This window comes from Pan troglodytes, chromosome 16 (genome assembly GCF_028858775.2).
Source record: "Pan troglodytes isolate AG18354 chromosome 16, NHGRI_mPanTro3-v2.0_pri, whole genome shotgun sequence".
NCBI lineage: Eukaryota > Metazoa > Chordata > Mammalia > Primates > Hominidae > Pan > Pan troglodytes.
The window spans coordinates 83,896,322-83,922,741 of record NC_072414.2 but is presented as its reverse complement, the minus strand read 5'-3'; the positions used below and the strand labels follow the sequence as shown (position 1 = coordinate 83,922,741).

At 46.5% G+C, this 26,420-nt stretch overlaps 1 protein-coding gene across 12 annotated transcripts in view; it reads right to left on the bottom strand.

Annotated features, from left to right (window-relative positions):
* Nucleotides 1-26,420, bottom strand: part of SLCO3A1 (solute carrier organic anion transporter family member 3A1) — a 321,311-nt gene that overhangs the window by 47,048 nt on the left and 247,843 nt on the right. For all 12 annotated transcript variants that reach the window (XM_510602.7, XM_009429867.4, XM_003952731.4 and 9 more), the window contains 2 exons: nt 20,660-20,923; nt 4,605-4,769 (listed from right to left, as the gene is read on the bottom strand). In XM_510602.7, the coding sequence (XP_510602.3) occupies nt 4,605-4,769; nt 20,660-20,923 (429 nt within the window). The remainder of the gene's footprint in view (nt 1-4,604; nt 4,770-20,659; nt 20,924-26,420) is intronic.

The following is a 26,420-nucleotide window of genomic DNA, read 5'->3' as shown; positions in this document are numbered from 1 at the left end:
ATGATGCATGGCCAATTTTCCAGTCTAGGCTGCCTTCTTGCCAATCAACAGACCTCTAGGTCAACTGACTACATTAACCAGCTGGTATGTGCTAAGGGAATGCAAATTAATTTTAATATTGGGATGAGAAAATATAATAAGGGGGTATAGCTCTGCAAGAAAACAGCACAAGTCATACTTAAAAGGACATATAATATCTCTTTATCATCTGCTGCTCTTGGAGTATCTGTGCTTGGTTTTCTTCCCTTGGTATAGGAGTGATGTCATGAGCCAGCTCCTGGGTGCCTCTTTATCCTCATCCTGCGCCGCACTGCCCATCCCAACCATGCCACTGTCCCTCCTTTCTCTCCCTAGGACAGGCCAAACAGTTCTGCTTCCCCAGGCTTTGCACGTGCAGTTCCCTCTCCTGGGACACTTGCCCGATGTGTTTACTTGGCTGGCCCCTACTCTCTTCAGACAGGTTTCCCAGGCCACCCTATGTAGAGAGCCATGCACCCCCACCCTGAGATTCCGTACTGTTTTCATGGCTCTCTCAGCTCTTTGAAGCAGCCTCATTTATTTTTGGGTTTCTTGTTTCTTGCTCTCTCTCTCTCTCTCTGCTAGGATACAGCTTTCCTGTGGACAAAAACCCTTTTTGTCTTGTTCAGTCCCGCCTAGGTTCTCTGTGTCTAGCATGGTACCCAGCACGGAGTGGGCATCCAAGTATTATTTTCAGAATGAATGAGCTAAGGAACAGATTGGATGTGTGTGAATGGACATCAGTGACAACATGCCCACACCCAGAAAGCAGGCCTGTGTTTTGTTTCATTTCCTGGCAGAGACAGTGGGGGTGTCACCTGTCAAGGATGGTAACCATGGCAATCACAGGCTTTCACACCTTTTCTCCAAGCCATCGTCAGGCCCCCTCCCTCCCTGATGTATGTGTTGTCCTTAACACTCTAGGCGGTGATCAGAACTTCCCTGAAATTCCATTCTCATTACGTTAACCTATGCAGATTGAGTCCTTTTTATCTTCACTCACAAATCAGCACCACCAGCTCCTTAATCACCTGTGTTGCTCTTCTCTGAGCTCTGCCCCATTTGCTGATGACTTCGCAAGGGGTGGAAGGGGGGCCAGTGCTGATGCTCTGGGATGACTGCCTGGGCCTCATCTCCCAAGTCTGCCTTCTCTAACCGCCCACTGCCAGCCCCTCCTGCAGCCAGCCTCCAGCGTCCACACTGACTGGACTGTCGCCAAGGGCAGGGCACACACAGAGGGCACCTGTGCTGCTTGCCTGGACTGCCCAGCGCAGGAGAAGGTGCCTCCTGCCAAGCACACCAGCAGACAGAAATCACTGGGAGACAGAAAGGCGCAATAAGGCAGAATTGTTTTTTTGACCTTCTGCCCTGAAGACTATTGATTTGTTTGTCGATAGAAGATGTAGGCATCTGTTCTGAAACAGAGCACTGCCCAACTGTGCAAATGGAATCAAAATGGAAGAAAAAGCAGCAGAGAAGTCAGCAGGTGAGAGAGAAACTCTTCAGGTGCTGAAGGGCTAAACCTGAGATCCTGGGGATAACAAAGAAGTTACAACTTTAATTATAAAGAGGTGTATTTTACCCTGTCTCTGTCGGGCAGATATTAAAGTAAAGGGCTGACTGCATTTTGCCAATACCTCTTGGTGGTAAAATTGACCAAGTGGTGGGTGGTAGAGAGGTCTTTGTGTAAAAGAAAAACATAAGACTTGTGGTACCCTGGCAGTTCCCAGGGAGAGGGGTGGTAATCTGGCCATATCATTGTGATAGGGTTTTACATTTTATTTTATTTATTTATTTATTTTATTTTTCGAGACGAAGTCTCACTCTTGTCCCTCAGGCTGGAGTGCAATGGCGCGATCTTGGCTCACTGCAACCTCCACCTCCTGGGTTCAAGCGATTCTACTGCCTCAGCCTCCCAAGTAGCTGGGATGACACGCCTAATTTTGGTATTTTTAGTAGAGATGGGGTTTTACCATGTTGGCCAGGCTGGTCTTGAACTCTTGACCTCAGGTGATCCACCCACCTCAGCCTCCCAAAGTGTTGGGATTACAGGTGTGAGCCACCACGCCTGGCCTACTTTTCCTTTTAAACTGAGATATGTTATGTCCTGTGAAGTACACAGAGCTTAAGGGAACAGCCTGATGAACTTTTGCGTCTGTACACACCCCTGTAACTACAGCTCAGATTAACCTTAGGACATTTCTAGCAGCCCAGGAGGCTCCCTGGTGTGCCTCCCAGTTAGCTTCCCCCAAAGGTAACCACTATTCTGGCCTCTGTCACCTCAATTAACTATTCCTCTTGTTAATTCATCTAAACATGTGCTCTTTTGAGTCTCATGTCTTTCAACTCTGTGAGACTCAACCACATTGAGGCATGTATCAAAGTTCTTTCTTTCTCATTCTGTGTAATAGTTTACCATAGAACATTCCATAATTTATCCATTTTACATTGACGGACATTTGGGTTGTTTCAAGTTTGGGTCCATTATGCATAAAACAGCTCTGGACATTATTACATATGCTATGTAAATGAGTGAACATAAACACTTATTTCTGTTGGATAGATGGCCAGAAATGGAACTGACAGGTCACAGCATAGACATATGGTTAGCTTTAATAGGCACAGCCAAAGAGTTTTCCAAAGTGGCGGCACCCATTTGCATTCCCACTGGCCAAGTATGAGAGTTCCAGTGGCTCCACATCCTCCCCAACACTTGGTGCTATCAGTCTGGTGGATGTTTAGCAGCACCTCATTGTGGTTCCAATGTACATTTCTCTGATGACTCATGATGGCTAGCACCTTTGTGTTTGTTTCTTGGCCATCTTGTGACATGACAGGAGATTTTAAAGGGGAAGATCAGAAAGCATCACCTTCCCTTTCCTCTCAGCAGACAATCTGACTCCTACTTTACAGAGAAGATGAAGTCTGTGGAGCTGTAGCTGCCCCCATGCCTGGCTGTATCACCACATTCTCAGTAGCTTCCATCACGTGTCCCTCCCTCTGCTCTTTCAGGAGAACAGGTGAGCTCCTCTGTCAAGGGCTGTCCACCACATTCCCTCTCTCTGCTGCAAATCTCCAGCTGTGGGCTCCTTTCCCTCCACTGAGAAACCTGCTCAAGTCTTTCCTGTCCCAGCAACCACATAGTCACCACTCCCTCCCTCGACTCCAACACATGCCACAGGCCATGTCCTCTCTCCTTTCTCCCCTGGCTAAGTCCCGTGCTCACTGTCTACTCCTTCCCTCTCATGGGCTGCCCTCCACACCACAGAATGGGTGCCACCACTGCCACTTCAGGGACACAGCCCTCACACAGGCTGCAAACTGTCCTCATCATTAAAGCCAACAGAGACATTTGGTCCCTCACCTTGCTTGACTGCTCACATTGCAGATGGCTGCTTTCTTCTTGGAATCATCTCACCCTTGACTTCCATGATCCACATTCTCTGCATTTCTTTTGGGTGCTGTAGCTTAAATTTCTCCGCAGACTCCTCTATTTCTTCAGGATGGGGTTTCACCTATCTTTTTTTAACTCTACACATTTTTTCCTATGTAAATTCCACTCCGATGTCCTCAACTACCATCGATTTACTGAGGCAACTGAACCTCCACTACTACACATAATATCGATTATCATCCCAGAGACCCTTCTTGACCCCTCGGCTGAATACTGGACATCACTTAGATATGCTATGGGCATCTCACACTCAACAGCTTCAGGTCTGATCCAGAAACTTTGCATGGATCTGATTCTTCTTTGTTATTTCCAGTCTTTACAAATGGTACCACAAGCTCTCCAAGCCAGAAACCTGAGAGCCATTGTTGATTATTCCCTCTTGTTTAACGGCTATGTCTGTTGCTATTGTGTCCACTACTTATCAACATCTCAGCTGATTAACTCAACAAATGCAGCTTCCTGTCATTTGAAGTAAAGGATGATATATTGTCACAAAACAAAAAGCAAACTAAGACATGCTGCAGGACCACATTCCTTACCCTGCCTGAGCAACACTGCTTCTCATGAGTGCAAATTGGTTTTCTTTAGTATGTCAACTCTGAACAATTGGGAGTAGAAACCTGTAGTCTACGATTTAAAGAACTGTAAAGCCATGCCTGACCTTGGGGAGAAGGAGTGTCATGATCCATTAGTTATGTCTGCTGTGGGCACAGGGAGGAGTAGGGAGTGTATGGCTTCCAAGCTCTGCAGTTAACTATGGGTTTCATGCTGCCAAGAATATTCTTGCTTTATGCGGCTGATTAAAACCTGCTAACCTTTCAAGATTTATCCTTCTTCATCACAGCTTCCCCACATTTCCCATTTCACACCCATCTATCAACTTACTGGCCTCTCAAATGTGCATTTCATATTTTCACTCTTTATTATCATGTGCTTTTAGCAATTGATCCAGGCAGGCAAATCTTACTCTGAGAATATACTTTAAATTTCTTGTGCACAGAGGCCACACGTATCTTGTTGCTGTAGGCCCAGAGCAGAGTGGGGTTCTTCAGCAGGGCTCAGTAAATTTTTAGTGCCTTACACACAGGACACCCTCCCCCGACCCTCTCAGGAGGCCTAAGGACACACTCACCAAGCAGCTGGTTGGCAGAAGAGGTGGTGAGGTTAAACTGCTGCTCCAGGTACTTCCCCAAAAAGGCAGCAAAGCCAGCCACCACTGCAATCTCCATGCAGGCGGCCAGGATGATGCAGGTGAACACAGGGTTTGAGAGCAGGTGCTTGGTGACCTTCGGGATCACTGCAGGGAGAGAAAAGGCAGATGGTCAGGGTCAAGGTCACACCCTGTGCTCCCATCTTATAGCCCCCTGCTCCTAAGGCCCCTTCTTGGCCTGCTCTTGTCCACTTCAGCAAACAGCATCCAGAGGTACCCAGTTGCTAAGGCCAAAATCTACACCCCATAAGTCATCCATGATTGTGAAATCTCTGGCTTCAAAGCATACACTGACATGTTGCCAATTACTATCTTCTACTAAAACAGGAGAGACTATACCAGGACTTTTCTTACAGTTCACTAGACACACTAAAATTTTTTTAAAGCAATGTCAGAAGATATTTTCATCCTCTACTAACAAAGGGTTTGGGGTTTGTTTCTCAAAAGAAAAAAAGTGTGTGTGTGTGTTTATATAAAATAAAGTATAAATATCAATATATTTAAGTATATGTCAATATACCTATTGATGGATCTATATATATATGTGTGTAAGAAAATATACTTAACAGTTTCAAGAAAGATATGAAATTCTTGTGCTCTCCAAAATGTGTACATGCCTAATAAAACCCCTTCTTGCCATCTTCATGGCTACCTCTCTGGCAAAATTTCCATCAGCTCTCACTTGGAGACCACCAGAGCCACCCAACTGGGGTCTTGGTTTTCACTCTTGATCCAATATAATAATTCCCTGAGTAGCAGTCAGCGAGATCAGCTCAAATCAGTTTCCTGCTCAAAACCCTGGAATGGTCAAAATCCATAGGCTGTGCCGTGGCCCGAGGTCTGCCTCTCAGTGATCTGATCACACCCCCTAGCCCCTCCTCTTCCCACCCTCCAGTCCAGCCCCAGTGGCTCTTGCTGTTTCTCACCTGCACCCAGGTCCACCCCACCCAGGTCTTTGTCCTTGGAGGTCTTCCCTATACAAGAATGCTCTGCCTGTAGATCTTTGCTGAATGTGTTTCCTTCTCCTTAGGGGGTCTCTTCTCATCACCCAGTCTACCCTAGAAGAAGCCTCCCACTCAGTCCTGGTGCTCAGGGCTTCTATGAGAGCTGGTGATGGGCAAAAGTGCTCTGAGGTTCACGCACCACTTTAAATAATGAGAGAGCCGGAAAGCAGGAATTGTTGAGGTCTTGTACTTCATTCTTTCTTTATTTTACTCTATTTTTCTTAAAGCATGTGGTTTCATATGCCACTAAGACTTCCCCTTATATTGGTGCTTTTAAAATAGGAGATTCGTTTTTTAAAAATCCTTTGAAAACAAGCACATTATTTGGATATTCCCAGCAATCAGAATCATTGGCATGTGGTCTTCAGCCAAGTCTCCTAAATTATGGTATGACGTATCCTGGCAGTGTACAAGAGAGCTCTGGGGCACCAGGACAACCCTGTCATTTCAATATTTGTGCCATGATTTTAATATGTCCTTACAACAAAGCTGAAATACAGCTGATACATCAAATGCGTGGTTTCATGGCTGTTATGGCTTAAGACACTGCTAGGCTACAAAAAGTAAGTAGATTTAAAGTTATTTAAAGAGAAGTCTTAAGTGCATAATGGTTCAGGTGGAATGCAAATAAAGCAAAAATTATAGAGGTGGTTTCCCAGAGACTAGACTAAAGTTAGGGAAGTCTGTGCTGCTGCGATCATCAAGTGTGGAGTATCTGACATGCAGTTTACTTGTTTCTACCTATGCAAACAGAACAGATAAGACACAGAGTCCCAGAGGAAGGAGGTACTACACCACGTCTAGGAAAAACTGATCAGTGCCGTGGCGGCATGCAAAAGAAACAGGTGGGCAGGGAGCCTCACACTGCATTCCAAGGTGATGAATTAGCCAGCTGTCCTAAAGAAGAGAGCTAATTATCAGGCTCAATCTCATCTCGTAGGAGATGAAACCTCTAAGCGGCCCAACTCATCAGAATAAAATAATAATAGGGGATGCATAAGTTTTTAATAATGTTAACAGACAAGCTCAATAAGTCAAGAACTGGCAGATATACAAAACTTAGAATTTACCATTTCCAGGAATGGTATCAAGTTTCAAGAATGAAAATCTACATAGAAGATAGGCATCTTAGGGTTCTTTGACATAACAAAAAGAACTTAGTTATGCAAATGGACTGAGCCAGATGACCAAAAGCTTGGAATTGGCAAAGCCCGAGCAACCGAATCCTATGTTATAACCAGATGATAACCAGAGCTGGGGCCTTGGCTGCTCTGTGGGGGTTCCTTGTAAAATTCCTGAAACATTAGAAAGGCAACTCTCTGATGAAATAAATGCACAATTAAAAATAACACTTTTAAAAGGATATGAATAACAATAAAGATAATAAGAAAACAACTTTAAGTCCATTGTATTAATACACTTATACCCTCCTCGATTTTAAGTGTACTGGTCTTTATGTGTGTGTTTTGTCTATTTTTACAAGGTTTAAAGCATTTACCATCATCTGAATTTTTAGAAATATCATTTCAAATAAATATTTAGAAGTGTTTACCTTTATAACACCTATATGTAAATGTTGGGAAATTTTCCTGTGTTAAATCCACATTATGTTTAAAGTATGGTACAAATATTTAGAGTAATCCTGACTGTGAAATATTTAAATATGTGGATTGTTCAACAGATACAGATGAATTCATTGGGCATAAACAGAGGACAGTGAGGTAAGCATTTATCTTCATGTACAGAAGCCCCTTGGATGTTAAAACTCTATCCTCATAAATCACTATTAATGAGTGAAATCTATTTGCTATACTGTGTGGCACGTTCTGATGGTGTAGTGTACCCGTGGCAGGAGACCTGCCGGCCATGTCACACAACAACAAGTTTCACAATGTAGTAAGAACGGTATGGATCACATCGGGTTATAACAGTGCCTCCTTGTAATGTCCTGGTGGTTTATATGTTTTGGCAAGTAATAACGCCATTTCTCAATCACAGTGCTCTTTTGGAATAAAGATATCTAAATTCTGGAAACATTGCCAATGTCAAATAGGCAGGCTGGGGACATTCCAGGAAAACGATCCTCTGCCGTGCTTTCACTGTAGCCTTCATTTTTTTCATTAGGGTGCAGAATCTTCAGAGTCTAGGACTCCTGGAGAATAAAGCATCACAGCCACGCTTGGTCACAAGTAAAACTGCTGCCGGGCTGAGGCTGATACCTCCAGCATTTGCTGATTAGCAACTTTGCTCTTTGGCTCAGAAATGACACTGATGATGATTTCAGTTTGATCACATTATCTATTTAGGTCCTGGTATCTCCCTGTCCTTGTTCAGAGTCATCATGATTTGTTTGGGGATGAGGAAGGCACTGTTCAACAAAGGCAACTCCGGTTAATGGAATGCTTTTATACTTCAGCAAGCAATTTAATTATTCTGGAGATAATTCCACTTCAGTGGGAAGGATTCCTTGTCAAGATAGGAGTCTGCCTGCTTTTGTCTTAATATCTAATAACTAATTTCTCCTTGAATTAGATGTGAAAAATCATTAGGTTTGAGAATGATTTGACTGAACCATTTGACTTGAGGAAGCCTTAGTGGGCCTTATTTGCATGAAGAACATTCTTTTTTTTCCCTCTACCAAGGCAACTTGCCTCCAGAAATGAGTTTCCTCTTGGGTTCGCTATTTCCTTCCAGGTTCTTCCTCCCATCCCCAGTTTTATTGCAATGACTTGTAGCACCCTCAAAAGATGATTGCTTTTCAAAGGTTCAGCCTACCTTCCAAAACCCTAGTTTGAGAAGGGCTATTAATTAGCTTGGTCCTAGGGCCAACCCTGTGTTTCAAGCTTTTTCATTCAAACAGACTGTTAAGCCTATAAAATTCTGACTTTTTAAGGAGGCAGCAGCTAATGGGGTGGCCCAGGCAAACAGAAACTGGTGAACCAAGGCCACACCAGGCCATTGAACACCTACAGACTCTCTTAGCCATGTACCCCCCGCCTACCGATTTAGCCTGAGAACTTGGGAGCTGGAGGTGGGAGGTAGGCTGGCTTGAATTATGCAGCCTCACCAGCTGGAGAAACCTTTTCAACTCTCATTAGGAGCTTGGTACTGTCACCAGCAAGATGACAAAAAGTTGGAAAGAGCGGCAGGAGAGCGGTCTCTAGGGAAAACAGGTTTTCCACTGCTAGTCTTTAAGAGATTCCTGTAGGATTAAGAGTTCTTGGAAACTTATGGGTCCTTCAGGACGGAGAAAGGCAGATTTTGGAGGAGTCATGAAAACTAACGTTGACAGAGCATTTCCTCTGTGCAAAAATGCCGTTCTAAATGCTTACCTATCTGCTCACACAATGCTCACAGCAAACCTGTGATCTTGGGACTATTAAATCCCCCATTTACAGATGAAAAAGCTGAGGCAGAGAGAGGTCCCATGGTTAGAGCAGCACAGCAGAAACTCAAACCCTGGTACCTGCTGCCATGGCATGTGCTTGTAACCAATATGCTATTCTGGTCTGGCTTCTGAGCTGCTCTTGGTTTGAAGATTAAGCATGCAGGCCACTCCTGGTAGCCAAAGGTGCAGCTTAATTCTAAGAAATAATGATAGTAATAGCAATAATAATAATAAAAAATTTCTGCTTAGGTTGGGGAAAATGACCAGATCTGGCATGGATCTGGGACTTAGTCCATTTTTTTTTGAGGGAAGAGAACTAGGGAAGAGAGGGAGGGAGAAATATTAATAAAAGGAAGAAAGAATTGTAGAGCTGAAAGAGAAGGCTTGTACTGTAGAAAAGGTTTTGCTGAATGAGGTTGTATAAAATAATGGCTAAGAACCTGGTCTAAGGAGTCAGGTAATGGGGACTGAATTCTGGCTTCAAGGCTTTAGTAGATGTGGAAGTGACTGGAGCACAGAACTCCACCCCACAGACTGCTATAAAGATGAAATGAGACCCAAGTGTGTAAAGCATGTGGCCCAGTGTCTCTGGCACACAGGTGTGAGCTCAGTAAGAATAATAATAATTAATACAAAAAAGTGATCCATGGTCAAGTCATGGAGGAAACCCTCAGGCTCCTTGTCATGTGTAGTGTTCCTCAGAGCCATGGGGATACACGACTTGCTGCAGATGTATCTGTGTGCACCGCTTGGTGAGCTAGCAGAGAAGGGAAAGAATGTGAAGTGGGGCAGCCATAGCCATGGAGAAAGTGGGCTGGGCTGAGTTCCTGGGCCATCTCTGTGGTCAAGAAGAGCTCCTACCTCCAGAGGGCCAGGCAGCAGGCCAGGTCAGGAAGCAATGTACTTGTCCATGGCCTTGGTTTCCATGTCCAGTTCCCCGGAATTGAAGTTGCCCCAGGCAGTGGTTATCATGGGGCTCAGTGTACCTGCTGGACTCTCGGTGTATTTCTGCTTTTAATCTTCTCTACTGAAGTTGGCCTTGACTTTCTTTTCCTTTGATAACATTGCTGTCAACACACCACTGTCACGGCTCCCAAGAAGGGGAGATGAAGCTAATGCATGCAACTGCTCAGTAATTACAATGGTAGCCAATGCTTTTTGGGTTATCGTCTTAACATTATCATTCCAGACATGAGAAAACCAAGGCTTCATTGAGAGGCTATAAATTCCACCTTGCCCAAGAATGCAGAGCTGGGAGGTGAGGGAGGGTGGATTTGAACTAAGGTCAGCCTGAGCTCCAAAGTCCACGTGCTTAACATTCAGGTATTTTATGGGGACTTGAATCTATAAAAGTTGTTTTTCTGAATGTTGAGTTGCCAGGAGGAGCTTCCCAACACATGAGACCCACAGACAGAAGAGAACAGAGAGCAGGGAGGTCTTACAGGAGATAAATGACAGTCTTCAAATCATAACTTAAAAAAAGGGAAAGAGGAAGAAATAATAAAGATGTAGAAAAATACTGTGATGGAAGCACGGGTGTGAATCCAAGGTGGGGTGACTCCTAGGAGAAACGGTGTCATGGAATAGCATCAAGGTTTAGCAACCACCGAGTTGGTTGCTAATGTGCCCCGTGCGGGCTGGATGCCCTTGCCTGAGTCCTTCTCATCTCCCAAGCCAGAAGCCACCTGGGAGCAAGGATGGAGCAGTTCTATCATTAGATGTGAGCACCAAGCCCCGTAAGAGCAGACACTTAACAAACTCAAGGGGTATTAAAGAATCTAATAAATCAATTTTAAAATGAATGAATGAATTGCAAAGCTTTGAAGGGTAACTGTTATAGCCTCATAAGACACATTAACTGAGGCAACAGAAAAAAACTTACGAACAAACCATTAGTGACATGCCACAGGTTCACTGTCCGGGTGGAAACACATTTGGACCCTTGCTTCTACAGTCAGCGTGAGCTTATTTGTTAAGTCAGTTCCCTGCCATTACATGCCCCCTGCCTGTACAAATGCAGGAGGACCAGCTCTGACCTGTTGGCCCCCAGGGGAGATCAAAGAACCCCCACCATTGCTTCTGGCATTCCTGTGCAATTGGGAGTTCACAAAGAATCATCTAGGAGGCTTTGAAAACCTACAGATGCTCGGAGCCCTTCTCTACTCACAGAATCAAAATTCCTGGGCTCTGGCCCACAAACAGGGTGGTTCAAGAAACTCCACAGGTGATGCTGACTCAAACTCCTGGCCTATGGGGGCAATAATCCAGAATGTCAGTCTCTTCTTCATTTACACTGTCGATTCTGGAGGTGTCTAAGCCATTCCCTTGCGTAGGGGTAGAGGAAAGCCCAGGTGGGAGAGGAGGCCTGCAGTGTCTGGGAGTCTTCTAAAAGCAAGTGCCTGCCACACACTGGCCCCAGATGGGGCAGCCTCCAGCCCCAGCTTCAGACCCACCATGGTTTCATTGCTGTGGATGAACTTGCCTCCTAACCTCTGCCCTGGGCTATTGGGGAGCCCATGGGAGCGCTTCCTAACACCTTCTCTTTGCAAGTTTGAGAGAAGCAGCTACTGGGTTTCCTTTTGACCATCCTCTGGAGATAAGAGGCAGAGGGTAGTGCTTCCTTTGCACCTTGTGGCTTGAGTGAACAAATAAATGATCAGCATCAGAAATGAGCATTTAGAATGAAATCCCAATGTTAGCTGGGTGCGGGCTGGCTGGGATAACTCCCCCATCAATTCTATTGATTCCTTTAAGGTCACCAACGCTTCATAACCCCACCAAGAAGGCCCAAGAGAAAAAGAGTCATGTGGCTGCCCATTAGCCCGTTTAAAGCACAAAACAAGTGTCTGCAGAGGTGCAGTTAGCTTCCTGCAAGCTGCAGCTCCAAATTGGTGTCGCCCCAGTCATCTCCGTCCCTTTGGAGTGTGAAGTCAGAAAAGCGCAGGCTCCGCTCGGGATCACAGAGATGAAGAAAGAAGCCTGGGAGGCAGCAACGTCTTATTCAGACCCAACAGGGTGTCTTTCCAGGTCAGAGGTAGCAGAGAGAAAAAGACTAAGGGAATAGGCTTTTGTAAGCAAACAACTGCTTTCACTACTCCAGGCCAGCCCCTAAGAACCTTCTTTGGGAGAGTGGTGGCCACCTCCATGGCAGCAAGGCTGACTGCATTTGGCATTCATGAAAACTCCAACAATGGGGGCATTCACCCTGGAAAGCCTGGAAAGAGAAATACTGACATTCATAAAAGAAACAGTGGGGGTGAAATACCCGATGGACATAAATGCCCATCTTTAAGCCTAGAGTTCCTGATGGTATTTCCTCAAGTGTTGAGTTTACAGCAGCCCTTCTCAGAGCCTTCATGCGCTAATATATCACTTATGAATCTCCACAAGGATCACAGTGTCTATGGTGTCCCAAGCTTATTTGGTGAGTGAGTCCCCTGTCATTACATGTCCCCTGCCTGTACAAATGCAGGAGGACCAGCTCTGATCTGTTGGCCCCCAGAGGAGGCCACTCAAAGAACCCCCCACTGCTTCTGGCATTCATTGGCAATTGGGAGTTCACACAGAATCATCTAGGGGGCTTTGAAAACATCCAGATGCTTGGACCCCTTCTCTACCCACAGAATCAGAATTCCTCGGCTGTGGCCCACATACAGGGTGGTTCAAGAAACTCCACAGCTGATGCTGACTCAAACTCCTGGCTGGGAAACAAGGGCTCCTCAGATAAAGTCCAGATGCTTCAGAAGGGCAATGCTAAGGCTTTCAATAACTCATTCATAATTTCACAAAAGCCTCCACGAGCAGCTTCAGATACCAGGAACTGCTGGTGTGGGAGCAGCCCCTAGTCTGCCTTCCAGCATGACCTTTTCTAAAACCAGACGTCTAGCTCCCAACAGTGTCTTGGGCATTCCTGTCCATGTGTCTCTGCTCATCCCTGTCCCCCATCCCAAAGCTCTTCTCTCTCCATCCACGGGGATCCTGCTCATCCTTCCAGACTGGGGTGAAATGCTACAATCTTTAATCAAGTATCTCCAAGTCCCCTCTCTCTGGTCCTCAGTTCATCCCTTTGAACCTCCTGTGAGCCTTTCCGCTTTCTACCCTGTATTCTGGAAGCATTAGCCAAGTAGCTACAGTTAACGTGACTAAAACAGTTCCGAGTCACATATGTTTGAGAAGTATGAATCTCAGAGAGGATCAAACAGCACACAGGTTCCCAAAGTTATTTGGCCATGTAACCATTTCCCCATCCTTCTGTTATTGCTGCTGTTGATTTGTTTTTCCCTGAGCATCTCAAGGGACCCTCATTGGGAAATGCTGCCTTCTAATTATTTCCTTCATTCTTTCATTCAACACGCACTCCAGGAATATCAACAAAGTGCCAGGCATCATGCTAGGCACCCTCACATGGTTTGTCTCACGAGCTTTGCTGAAATAACTTGAGAAGTGCAGCTGTAGCTTATCTATGGACCTATCCCTCCGGTGCTGTCCACAGCAGGTCCCCTATCAATCAATATTGATAAGAACTTAAGCCAGTGACCAGTCTGGTCCGTGGGGACCTATAAAAACAACTCCTGTGACATGGCAGAATGTAAATCACAGCCTGGCACAGGATTCCAAGCATTTGGGAGGGCAGATGGTCTCCTTCACCATGGAATCAGGAGAGAAAAACTTTAACAGGAAATCCACACACAGGAAGAACATGGTTCTGAGGACAGAGTGCATGATTAAAAAAAAGTGCTCAGCTGGTTACCGGCAGAACAAGGACTCTCAGATCACCAGGCTCCTCATGACAACATTATGCTGAAAGGCACAGGATTTTAATAAAGAAAAACATAGCAGAAACTGACAGCTAGATGGTAATGGATGGAGGAGGCTGAGATGCAGAAGCATGAAGTGGGTGCTGCTGTGGCCAGGCCTGAGCTGTGGAGAGGCATGAGCTGGGTCATGTGGCCACGCAAATCTGTGGCCTGCTGAACTGTGGGAAGCAGAGTGGTGGGGCGGGGGTGAATGTGCTCCCTGACCAAGATGTAAAGCACCTGCCAGAAGATGGACAAGTGACAACATGAAGCCCAGAGTCCCCAGGGCAAGTCAGTTTTGGCACCAGGGCTGGCACATCCTCTACCATTCAGCAGCCAGGGTGCCAGGAGCAGACCCTCTCCAACACAGGTAGTCACGTGTGGGCTGGTGGTGGCACTCAGGACACCTGAAGCTCTTGCCAAGTCTACGTCCATGGATTGGTCAAACACAGGCCAAAACCCTGAGTGGGAAGTAGGGGGCAGGGGAGCTTTAGGGAAAGCGGCAATCCATTTACTCCCTCCCCTATCACATAGCAGGCACTGAGCACCTGCTGTGTACCAGGACATGAGAAAAAACAACTGCAGTCCCTGCCTTCATGAAGCGTACAGAGTAAGTGAATAAAGGACAATTATTCACACATATAAAGGAAAATTATGATGTGCCTTGGAAGGGGTACCACCAGGTCAGGAAGATGTTCCTAAGAAATGACACATGAGCTGATGTCTGAAGATGAAATGAGAATTCCAGTAGAGGGAACGAATGCAGAGTCCTAGGAGGAAAGGAGCCTGGGGTATAGGAAGAACTGAAAAGAGGCCAGTGAGGTGGGTGTGGAGGGAACAGGGCATGACTGGCATGAGAAGGGTTTGGAGGGACTCAGAGACCATGGAAGGACTTTGTCTCCATCCCTTAAAGCAAGAGGCAGTAACTTGATCAGATGTGTTCTGAAAAGATCACAGCATGGACAACAGCCTGGAGGGCCCAGGGCATGCTGGAGTGTGGAGTGTTACCTTGTTAATGTTAACAAGGACTCTCAGATCAACAGACATCAAGGGCAGGCTGGAGAGAGACTTGGGTGGCAAAATCAGCTGAACTCCAGGATGGACTGCATTGCTGGAGGGGAGGGGAGGTTACAAGGACCCAGGAGGATCTCAACTCCTCAAAAGGTGAACCTTCTCTAGAGCTTGGGCTCTGCATGGCCTCTTTTGGAGGCGGGGAAAGGCTGAGCAGAAGTGTAAGTTTCTCAGACACAGGAAGGGCTTCGTTACATGGGCCCCAGCCTGATTCCCTTTCTCCTCTTTTGTCAGTTTATGAACAATTTAGTGAACCCTTACAGGAAACAGGGGAAAGAGCATGGGATTTGGAATCTGGAGAACTAGGTCCAGCCCAGCCACGGGAATCTAAGTACCTGGTTTAACATCACTCACCCCTCCCTGTCTCCCCAACCACCTGCCAGCTTTGGTGTCCCGATCCCTAATCAGGACAGAGGTTAGTAACATAACCACCCCATCAGCCACCTGTGGGGGCCAAATGGGAGGTCGACGCGAGAGCTCTGGAAATCATAACTCATCTCCTAGATTTGGGTGGTGGCTTTAAAGACTCTGAGCCTGAGGCCCCAGCCCTGCCCACTCAGCTGGCACCTGCTATCTTTTCTGGGACAGGAAGAGACCACTTGCAGTCAGCATGAAGCGCTCAGTGACAAGAGTGCTCAGCTTTTGATTGCCCTCTCTTTCAGTGATCAAAGGCAGGACTCTCCCTTTGGATTTTAAACCTCTGGTGCGGTTACACTCATCCCAGCTAGAAAACCTGGCAGAGGGTCAGGACAGGCCAATGGTTGCAGGGAGTTGGTTCTTCCCTTCCTTTTAGGCTGCAGCTGTGTCTGGAAGACCCATCTTTTTAGGGGACACCTGTGCTGTTGCAGCCAGCAGCCGTACTTCTAGTACACTCTGCTAAGAAGTCAGTTAGCACCTGCTGACGCCACTTATTCTTTAAGAGAGTGTCCGTTTACTGTCAGAAGTGGCAGCATAATGCCATGGTTAAAAAGACAGACACTGGAGCCTTCGCCCGGGTTCAAATGCCTTTCCTTTCCATCTACAAGCCTCACTTGCCTTACTGGTAAGTGGTACCGATGCCTCCTAAGGCTACAGGGATGAAATATGACAGTGCACAAAAAACAATCATTACCTGCTATCTGTGCATGTGTCCACGTCTATACGTACATGCAGGCTTGCAAGAAAGTATTCACTTATTACTTCATTCAACCAGTATCACCTACATGCTATGCACTGCTCTGTGCATTGGAAATGAACAGATGAACTGCAGCTTCATCCCTGGAAAATGCATAATCTTTGGACAGATACAGACAAGCAGAGAGACTGCCATGGTAATGTGTTCCCAGGTGCTTTGCAGGGATTCTGTGGAACTCAGAGGAATGCAGCTAACCTAGCACTGGGTACATAGGGGCAGGTACACAGAGGGGCTTTGGGGGGCTTCCTGGGGAGGTGAGAAACAGTCCAGCCCAGAAGTGAACTGAAGGAAGAAGGGCATTCCAGGGAGAAATAGCAGCAAACAAGAGACTGCCTGATGCATTCCAGGAACTGTACAGAGCCAGAGGGAGAAGGCAGATGGACATGTGGCTGCAGAAGAGACCCTCGTCACGTCAATCAATGCCTCTCAGGGCAAGAGATGCCGGAGACAACTTACAATGGAGCACAAAACTGTGGAGATGATATTTAATACACTATCTGATGATGACACTGTACATATGTCTATTACAGTCCCTGAACTTCTTCCCTCCAGGTGTAGCCTCTCACAAGCAATTCTGCAAGTTCTGAGCATTTGCTACATTCAGCACACTAGGTGCAGTCTTGCCCACACACGGCTTACCAGGTAGGAAAGGGGAGGAGAGGACACAAGAGGACGAATGTGAGGTGTGTAAAAAACAGGCCGTCCAAAATGCAAGATCAGGGAGGAGCAGAGCCAGAGCCAGGTCTTAAAGGAAAAGTTATTTGGTGGCGCAGCTGAGAAGTAAAAATGTGCCTTGGCTTGGCCAGCGCCCACATCGGGGAGATACTGGAGTTTAACAAACCCAAGCATTTGTTCATCTGCTTCCTGCATGGTAAGATGGTTATGGGGCTGTTGCTATAAGATGGGGACTTCCAGGCTGACCTGGAGCAAGACTCCGGGCTTTCCGTCTCTCAGCTTTGGATAAGGGTTGTAAACCCAATTGATGGCTGACTGTTGGAAGCAGACCTCTGTAGCCCGCTTTTTTTAGGGGAATGTTCTGAAAATCGAACCACAGACTCAAACCCCCATATCACCAGAGCTTGGTTTTCTCATCTATAGACAGGAATAAACAGTGATACTGACCTTACACAGCTTTGGTAAAGACTAAACCAGACACCATATGTGAAAGCTGAGAGGAGTTAAGTGATGTGGCCAAGGCTGCATGATTAAGAACCGACTGAGCTGGATTTTAACCCAGGTGGGTCGGCCTCAAAGCAGACAGCCCCATTCTCTCCTAGGAGCAGGAGAAGACTCTAAGTTCCAGAGAAGAGGGGGCTGGAAGGGCTCTTCCTGGCATAATGCCAGCTCTTCTCAGGGGGCCTTTGCTGTCTGCAGAGCATGGCAGGGGGCACAGATTGATGGCCAAAGAAGAAACCCATTTGGAAGCTCAAACAAAATGGATGAGAAATTGCAACATAGGGGTTTTAGGAGCAATGTCAGTTCTATGTATACATGCAACGCCGTTCAGCTCATTGAAACCCACAAATGTGTAACACACTGCATGTATATAGCACTGCATTTGCAGCGTGGGTTTTCCAGGATGCAAACTGGATGAAGGGTTTTGGAATGCCAGGGCGCACTGCATGGTGCTTTTGGTGAAAAAGCTCATATAGCAAAAACATGTGTCTCGCATGGAGAAATAAATCATGTAAACGACTGTGGCCCCACTTCATGCACTGGCACGTGTGAAATGCGTTTATTAGCATAATAGCTCATTTCACTGTATTTTGGCTCCTAAGGAATCTTGCAGAAACACTTTCTTCTTTTCCTGTTGAGACATCCTTTTAGTCCATTATGGGCCAATTGCCTCTGGGAATTGTTAATTCTAAATTAAAATCATTAGCCATCAGAAGCGAAGCCTGTGCGTATACAGATCACAATTTGTAATCAATATGGCCTCGCGGGTCCCAGACTTGTCTACCTGACTGTGTACTTGTCAGCTCAACGGCAGCTCACCCAGTGCTTGCTTACCTTGTCATTGCTCTGAGCTTGCCTATTGCACCCTAGTGGAACATAAGCTCCAGAATATAAGTCAATTTAGTCAAGGCTGTGCTTAGCACCGAGTAGGGTCTCAGTAACTACCAATGGAATAAAACAAATGAGTTAATGAGCGACTGAATCATGACCCAAGAATGCTTAAGCCATAGCAGAGCTCAAGACTTGGCTCAGCTCTGCCGCTGACCCTTTCCTCACCCGTGACTCCCAGCCCAGGAGCGGTGGGCTTCTCTCTGCCTCTTTGCTGCATTTCTGTAACCACCTGTGCTGCTTGTTATTGCGGTTCTCAAAACACTGGGCTGCCTTTGCTGACTTGCAGACCTGGTCCTGTGTGGGATGGTGAGTTCTCTGATGGCACTATTGTATCTTTTTCATCTTTTTATTCCCAGAGATGAAAGACAAGTGATTACTAGTGCTGCTTTTACAATCAGAGCCCTAGGGAAACAGGGTCATCATCCCGAGGTGGGGAGCAACCTGGAAATGCTGTAGTCGCCCAGGGCCAGGATGTCCTTTGAAAGCCACACTCTCATGCCTGCCCACTTTATTCCTAGGGGTCTAGTTACCAGGACACTTTCTATGGATGGCTGTTCTATTAGGGATGTCGCAGGCATCACTCTCCTGCTACTAGGGTAGTCGCAGGCACCCTCCTTGCCTGGGGCCTGCTGGAAGTGAGCCTATTTTATTAAGCACACGTACATGAGGACGGGGGCATTCCAACCAAGGCAACCTTAGAGGACACAGATTGGCTGGCCTTCTCATCTACCAGTGCATTCTGGAACTTAAATTTTATGGATGATTCCAAATTACAGCATTGGTAGAAACCATCATGGAACATGGGGCCAGACATAACATTACGATATTAAATTTGTCTCTTTTCAGAAATCGCACAAGTTCTTGAGATTCCTCATGGACTAACAGGTACAATTAACAGACAGTCTTCTGCAGCAGTGCTTTCATTCTCGAGACAGCACTGGCAGTGAGGACCTGTGTTATTACAGTTTTACATTCGTGGAAAAGAAGCAGGGGGCAGTTAATGATCGCAGGGCTGGTGAGGAACAGAACAGGGGGCTGAGCACAAAGCAGTTCAAGCTTCTCTCCACAAATCTCTAGCATCTCTATAGAAGGCGCACATTGTTACACAGAAGTTTAGTAAACAGACTTTCACTGCTAGGAAATGTCTAAATAAAGCACAGGAGGACTGCATCTGCTGCTGTGGAAGGCTGGCCCGGCTGAGTGCTGCATTCCTGCACAGAGGGGACTGACCATCTCCCTTTTGCATCCCAGCTTCCCTGGGAAGTAGTGCCTGACCTTGCTCCTGGCTGCATGAGCCCACTCATTTCTAAAATCCAGCAGGACGTCAGGGGAGCTGAGCAAGGAGTCGTGTGCATTAAGGAACCTCACACATACCTCGCCTGATAGTCGCCGAGCAGCTTCTGAGACTGCCAGGCTACATTCAGCTCCTTGTCATTTTCCTCGTCTTTAAAGGATTGTGCCGAAGATGGAAACAACTTGGGCGGTGGTGGCGGCGGGGGGGCGGGGTTCTCATTCTCATTCTGCATCATTGTTTGTGCTTCACCATTTTGTCAGAAAAGTTGCACTTTTTTTCTTTAAAAAATGATAGCAAGAGCTTTGCTGCATCCTAAAGTGTGACTGTGTCATTAAGACTGGGTTAATATTTCTTTCTGCAGGAAAACATCTCTCATCTTTAGTGGAGACAATGAAAGGACAAAGTGAATGTAAAGAAATGTACTTTGAAGGTGGCTTTTTTTTCTTTTGAGATGAGAGTCTTGCTGTGTCACCCAGGCTGGAGTGCAGTGGTGCGATCTTGGCTCACTGCAGAGACCTCTGGTGAGCTTGAACCCAGGATCAAGCGATTCTCCTGCCTCAGCCTCCCGAGTAGCTGGGATTACAGGCACATGCCACCAAGCCCGGCTAATTTTTGTATTTTAGCAGATATGGGGTTTCACCACGTTGGCCAGGCTGGTCTCAAACTTCTGACCTCAAGTGATCCACCTGCCTTGGCTTCCCAAAGGGCTGGGATTACAGATGTGATTACACCGGGCGCGGTGGCTGGGATTACAGCCACCGCGCCTGGCTGGAGGTGGCTTTTTAAAGAATGCTGATATCAGGCAAAAGAAGCCAACTTCAAAATTCCTTTATTGCTTCCAGGTGCTTATAGGTGGCCTGAAAGAATTCAAAAAAGCTCCACAGAATATTTTGCTTCCTTCTAAAGACATTTATGTTTATTAAATGTCAGGTCCTATATTAACCACTGGGTCCCTTTAACAAATGGTAGCTACTTTATTTTTGTTTTTATTAAGCAAGTCAGGTTATTTACTTCTCAGGAATAAGTTAAGCACCTGGCTGGTAGAGGCCAGCCATGCAAGCCAATATTATTCTGCCTCCACCAAGTCCCCAAGCACCCCAGTCCTGGGTGCCACCCCTTCACTCATCACCCCCATCCCAATCCCCCTACTGTTCTGGGCAGAGGCAGATGAGGCCACCTTTACCTCTCAGCTGCTGGAAACAGGAGGCACTGCTGTCTGGCTCCAGGGGGTGCCTCAGGACCCCGTTGCTGGGCTTGGGTCTCTCGTATTCTCTTTCGGAGAGCATGGCCTGCTCGCTTTCCATGGCGGGGTCTGAGTGCGGGGGCAGGGACTGTGGAAACCCAAACATCAAGAGGGAAGAGAAGAAGAGTAAGGCACCGCAGAGCAGAAAGCCACCCCACCAGGCTCCGATCCAGCGGGGGTCGTCCGGAGTGATGTCCAGGTTACCTGTAAATGGAAAGAGCACAGCTTAGTGGAGAAAAGAAGGCTGGACCACTGGGGATTTTGCTGACAATCTGAATCCGCTGAACAGAGAGGGCAAGGGCTCTAGAAATGACTTGCGGTCGGGAATACTGGCTGCCAGGCTATGAAGCCTATTGTTCCACACCAGCGGTTCTGTTTCTCTCAAAGCCGGAGGCTGATCACATTCCCTCCTTAATTTTCTTGTCTACCCTGTGTTTATATCGGTCTAAACAAAAACAGTGAGAAGCCAGACGTTCTCTGAATTTAGGCTAAAACTGGCTTGGCAGCACTGCCAAGGTGTGCTCAAAGAAACACAAGGAAATGTTTATTGTTCAGAGGTAGAGTTTCACCAGGTATATTCACTCTTGGCTTCCAAAAAGCAGCTCATACGAGATCCCACTCAATGCCCCACTCACTGTCTTAAATTAGGTTCACAGCTCATAAGCGGAGGCGCACAATAGGGTTTTAGAGCAGGGCCTCTGAAGCCAGGCTGCCTGGGTTGAAGTCCTACCCCCTTGTCTCTGTGTGACCCTAGGCCAGTGGTTTGAACTCTCTATGCCTCAGTTTACTGATCTGTATAACATCTATGATGATGGCAGTACTTAGTGGGAAGATCAAATGACCACACCAGACATAAAATGCTCAGAAGAGTGCCTGGCGCATGCTTGGGCACCCAGATGATGGTAGCCTGTTATTTATGGTGAGGGGCCTTTGTTTCCATGCATTAATTAATTAATTAATGCCAACTTTGTTGGTGGCCTGTGGTTTGGCACCAGCTCTCTAATACAAAGCTTTGCAGTCAACTCATGTGCTTAAAGGTGCTATGCATATGGTTTGGTGGCACTGTACCACTATTTCTTTTATTGTGCCAGCTAAGTCACAAGAACATAAACTTCAGCTTACCCTTTGGTACAGTTTTTTTCTTTCTCTCTCTTTACACCTGCCTTGTACAGCACGGCTCCCAGGTGAGCTGCTTAGAAATGTCTCTTTGATAATAAACCATGCCCCTGGAACATGGAAGGAGAACTGGGGAGATCTGGGCAATGGTGTATGAGGTAAGACCAACAGGGCTGCAGGCCTGGACCAGATGGGATGGACAGCTCTGGGAAGAGTAATGACCGCAGACACCAGATGAACACTTCAGCATTCATAAAATGCTCTCCCTGAAGACTCCTCAGCTAGCATTAATGATAAGGCCAGCCATCATTTATTGAGGGCTTCCTCTGCACCAGGCATTATGCAGAGCACATTCTTAACTGTTCCAGCCAACCTTCCCCATAACTCTACAAGGCAGGACTTTTATTATCTGTTTTCTATAGATGGAGAAACTGAGGCTTAGAAAGGTTAGGTTCCTTGCCCAGGTTCATGGGGCTGAAGAACGGAACACAGGTATACACATGCCAAGGTCCACGCTCTCACCTTTCTGTTCCACTGCCCCTCTTCAATGTCTGTTTTTGGGCTCTCTATAGGGCCCGAGGTGAATGATCAATTCCTGCTCTTTGTGCCACGAGCCTAAGGCCACCAGCTCTTCCAGTAGGTAGCAAGTGGCCTTTGGAACCCTGGTAGTCACTGTCCTGGAGATGCTGACATACACCCAGTGCAATAACAGCACTACAGTGGACCAGATGTTTCTGCATAGCTACATGCTGGAGAGGGGACAGTGTAAGCCTGGAGGACTTGGGGCCGAATCCCAGCTCTGCCACTTACTAGCATGTGACACTGGGCAGATTACTTACCCTCCTTGAGTCTTAGCTGCATCATTTGCAAAATAAAGACAGCTTCAACCTAGAGTGGTTGCAAGGATGACAGGCAATGAGCAAGAATCACCTGATGCATAGTAGGCTCTTTGTATAGAGAGTAGATCTCGTTATTCTCACTTTTATGTACATATATGTATATAAATGAGAATCTCAAAATAGGGATCTTTTTAAAAAAGGGTACAGCATGGGAAAACACAAGGTGATCTTGAAAGCATCTTTATGCAAATGAGGGAAGACACAAGGAAGTGAAATTGCCTCTGGTAGCTGAACAGGAATATTTTCACTAGTCACTTACTGTGTTTCTTCACCTGCTGCCAAGCAATGAATGAAAACAAAAGACAGCAAAAGGGAGCTGAAGTATTTCCCTCCATTGTCTCCAGCCTCCATAAAGGGGGAATTGAAAAGCTGGCAGATGTGAGCGGGCAAAGAGAGAGAAATCCTAGCAGTTGTTTGGGGGAACAAAATTAGACAAGTCATATTTTAGTTAGGAAGTTAGTGACTCTGTTGTTCTATGTGTGAGAAAACAACCCAGGGAGAGGGATGGCGATGGGGGAGGTGGTGGTTTGTGTGAACGTGTCAACTTGCTCCCTGTAGGTATGTGTATGTCTGGGGAAAGCTGATGCTGGCTCACAGTTTGAAAGACGGGGAAGGGCACGTCACCTGTGTCAGAACCAAAGCCCGCCTGCCACCCGGGCAAGGACAGGAGACAGGGCCTGCGTGAAGGTGGTGGACAGCAGGATTCTGTAGATCCAAGACACTCATCACTGACTATTTTGGGAAGTATTGATTTTTTTCTCCATTTCAATTATCCGGAGCACTGTGGCAGAGAGAAATAACATGCTGAGGGAAACTGCTCAGCTGTGGAGTGTGCTGCCCTGAGGGCGGGGGAGGCTTTGGTGAGTTTGATCTGGGGAAGACAGCTACTGGATGGACCTGTCTGAGACATGTCTTGCCTCTGTCCATCTCTATAACAAATACTAATTTTATTTTCTTTTGAGGTGGATCTCGCTCTGTCGGCGAGGCTGGAGTGCAGTGGTGTGATCTTGGCTTACTGCAACCTCCACCTCCTGGGTTCAAGCGATTCTCCTGCCTTAGCCTCTCAAGTAGCTGAGATTACAGGTGCCCACCACCATTCCCGGCTACTTTTTGTACTTTTGGTAGAGATGGGGTTTCACCATGTTGGCCAGGCTGGTCTTGAACTCCTGACCTCAGGTGATCCACCCGCGTTGGCCTCCCAAAGTGCTGAGATTACAGGTGTGAACCACTGTGCCCAGCTAACAAATATAATTTTTATGAGGTATTTTGGCTAGTTTTGGTGAAAAATCTCCCTCCACCTGTTGGTAATTGTCCGTCAATGCTCTACAGACACTGTTTCAGAACTAGGGATATTGAGGGAGAGTTCTCTGTGTGGCTGGAAGAGGACGGTGTGGTAGATGTTATCAGTGTCTGCATTGGATCCTCTTCCTCTGAGGACAAGGAGGATGACACCTCCTCACTCTGTGAAGTTAGGTGTAACTATAAGCCACAGAGCTCTGCCTGTGAAATGTGAGCAAGGGGACATATATCACTTCTGTGTGGAAGTGTGTATGAGCTGGTACATGACTCCACCCCCTCTTTCCTCCTAAGATGGTATCTGACAGGCTACAATAAATGAAATGTCCCTGTTGACCTGCACTGGATGTAGCACAAAGAAGAAAGAACCCTTTAGTATTCTAAGCTGCTGAGAGTTGGGAGCTGTTTGTTACCGCAACATAACCTAGCCTACCCTGACTAGTACAAAAGGTTTAGGAAATAAAAATCCACGTTCTATAAGAACAGCAGTCTCAGGCAGGCTTGGCATAGCAAAAGTATTGTTTTAGATAAAAGTAGGGAGGAAGGCTTGAAAACCTCTTTACTTCTCTATTTGGTTCTAGTTAGTGTCTTAACTTTAAAAAAAATGGCTGCAGTTTCAGCCTTCTGGCAAGGGCTGCTTTCAGTAAGATGCCCAGAACAAAACTGAAAGCACCAATCTGTCTCATTTACTTAGATGCATTCAATTGCCAACAAAACTAGACACATGGATGAAGAAAGATGTTGAATAAAATGAGGTAGAGACAGTATCCCAGGCTGCGGGAACAGGCTGAGTCAAGGTGTGGCGCATTCTGGGGACTCTAAGTAAATAGGCTCAACTCCCTCATCAAGCCACTAATCTACCCCGTGGTCATTCCAGATGATGAGAACAGATGCCATTTCATTCTGAGGGAACTCTGGTAAAGGGGACAGGAGAAAAGGGTTGCAGAGTAGAGCAAAGAGCCATACACTGGGTGTACCATGAAATATCTGTCATGAAGCCAGGCACATCTTGGACTTGTCTTGACATAGGTGTCAACAGGCATAGAAGGTGTTTCTCCTTTTCTAGATCCATTTTCTGTTTTTTTTTGTTTTTGTTTTTGTTTTTTTGAGATGGAGTTTCACTCTATTGCCCAGGCTGTAGTGCAGTGGTGAGATCTCAGCTCACTGCAACCTTCACCTCCTGGGTTCAAGCAATTCTCCTGCGTCAGCCTCCCAAGTAGCTGAGATTACAGGTGCCTACCATCACGCCCGGCTAATTTTTTTGTATTTTTAGTAGAGACAGGGTTTCACCATATTGGCTGGTCTGGTCTCAAACTCCTGACCTCAGGTGATCCACCTGCCTCGGCCTCCCAAAATGCTGGGATTACAGGTGAGAGCCACTATGCCTGGCCTTACAAGATTAATTTTTCTAACCCTTCCACTCTTTGTATCTGACTTCTGGGTTGTTCTTATTTGTTGCTTGTATTGGGTGAATTGAGAGCTGTTGACAGCTGTTTGCTCTCTCTGTCAAAGGTCAACTGAACTAGGAGCCTCATGGAGATTTCCACCCATTTCCAAGATCAAATGAAAAGTCACTGGAAATACAGTTAAGCCAGTTTAAAACTAACCAACCAACCCACCCACACGCTCATGAGGATACTTGAGATTGTGAGAAGAGGAGATCAAAGCAAATTGGGGACATTTACTTCTTTTTCCTGTGCCATATGGACTTTTTTTTTTTGTAGTTCATTTACCCATTTGTTTAACCTATGTTGCCAAACTTTTGCTATGGGACTCAAGAATTCCAAGAGTATCATTAAGTTACAAACCTAATTAGAAACTGGAGACAGGAAGGGACTAAGGCTGGAGGGTGGCATTGAACATCTAGAATCGCAGCCATTGGGCTAATTAGCCCAAAATGAAGGAATCTAGCAGTAGCAGCCAGCCCTCAGGATGGCAGAGCAGGAGGCTCTCAGTCTGTTGACCTTTTTTGTGAAGCAAACAGATGGCCACATCTTGTTCCAGCTGCAAACGCCATGCAGCCTTCTGCGAGGCCGGCTGGTGTGTGCCTCAGGACAAGTCTGCATGGATGTGCTGGTGAGGCTAGGCCATCTCAGCAAGGCCTTTGTCCATGGAAGGGAGCCGCCTTCTGGCTAAATTCCTGGAGATGTTTCAGGGAAGCCAGCTGTTCTGTTAAGAGTGGGGCTTTGAGGTCAGACAGGCCTGGCGATGAATCCCTGCTCTATCCCTAGCTGTGGAAACTGTTAACCTCTCGGAGTTCTTACTATAAGTATTTATTGTGTGCTTACTATACGCCAGGCACTGTGCTAAATGCTTTGCATGAGTAACTCATGCCATCCACACACAGACTCAGGATGTGTGTGCGATATCCCCAGGATCACAGAACTCAT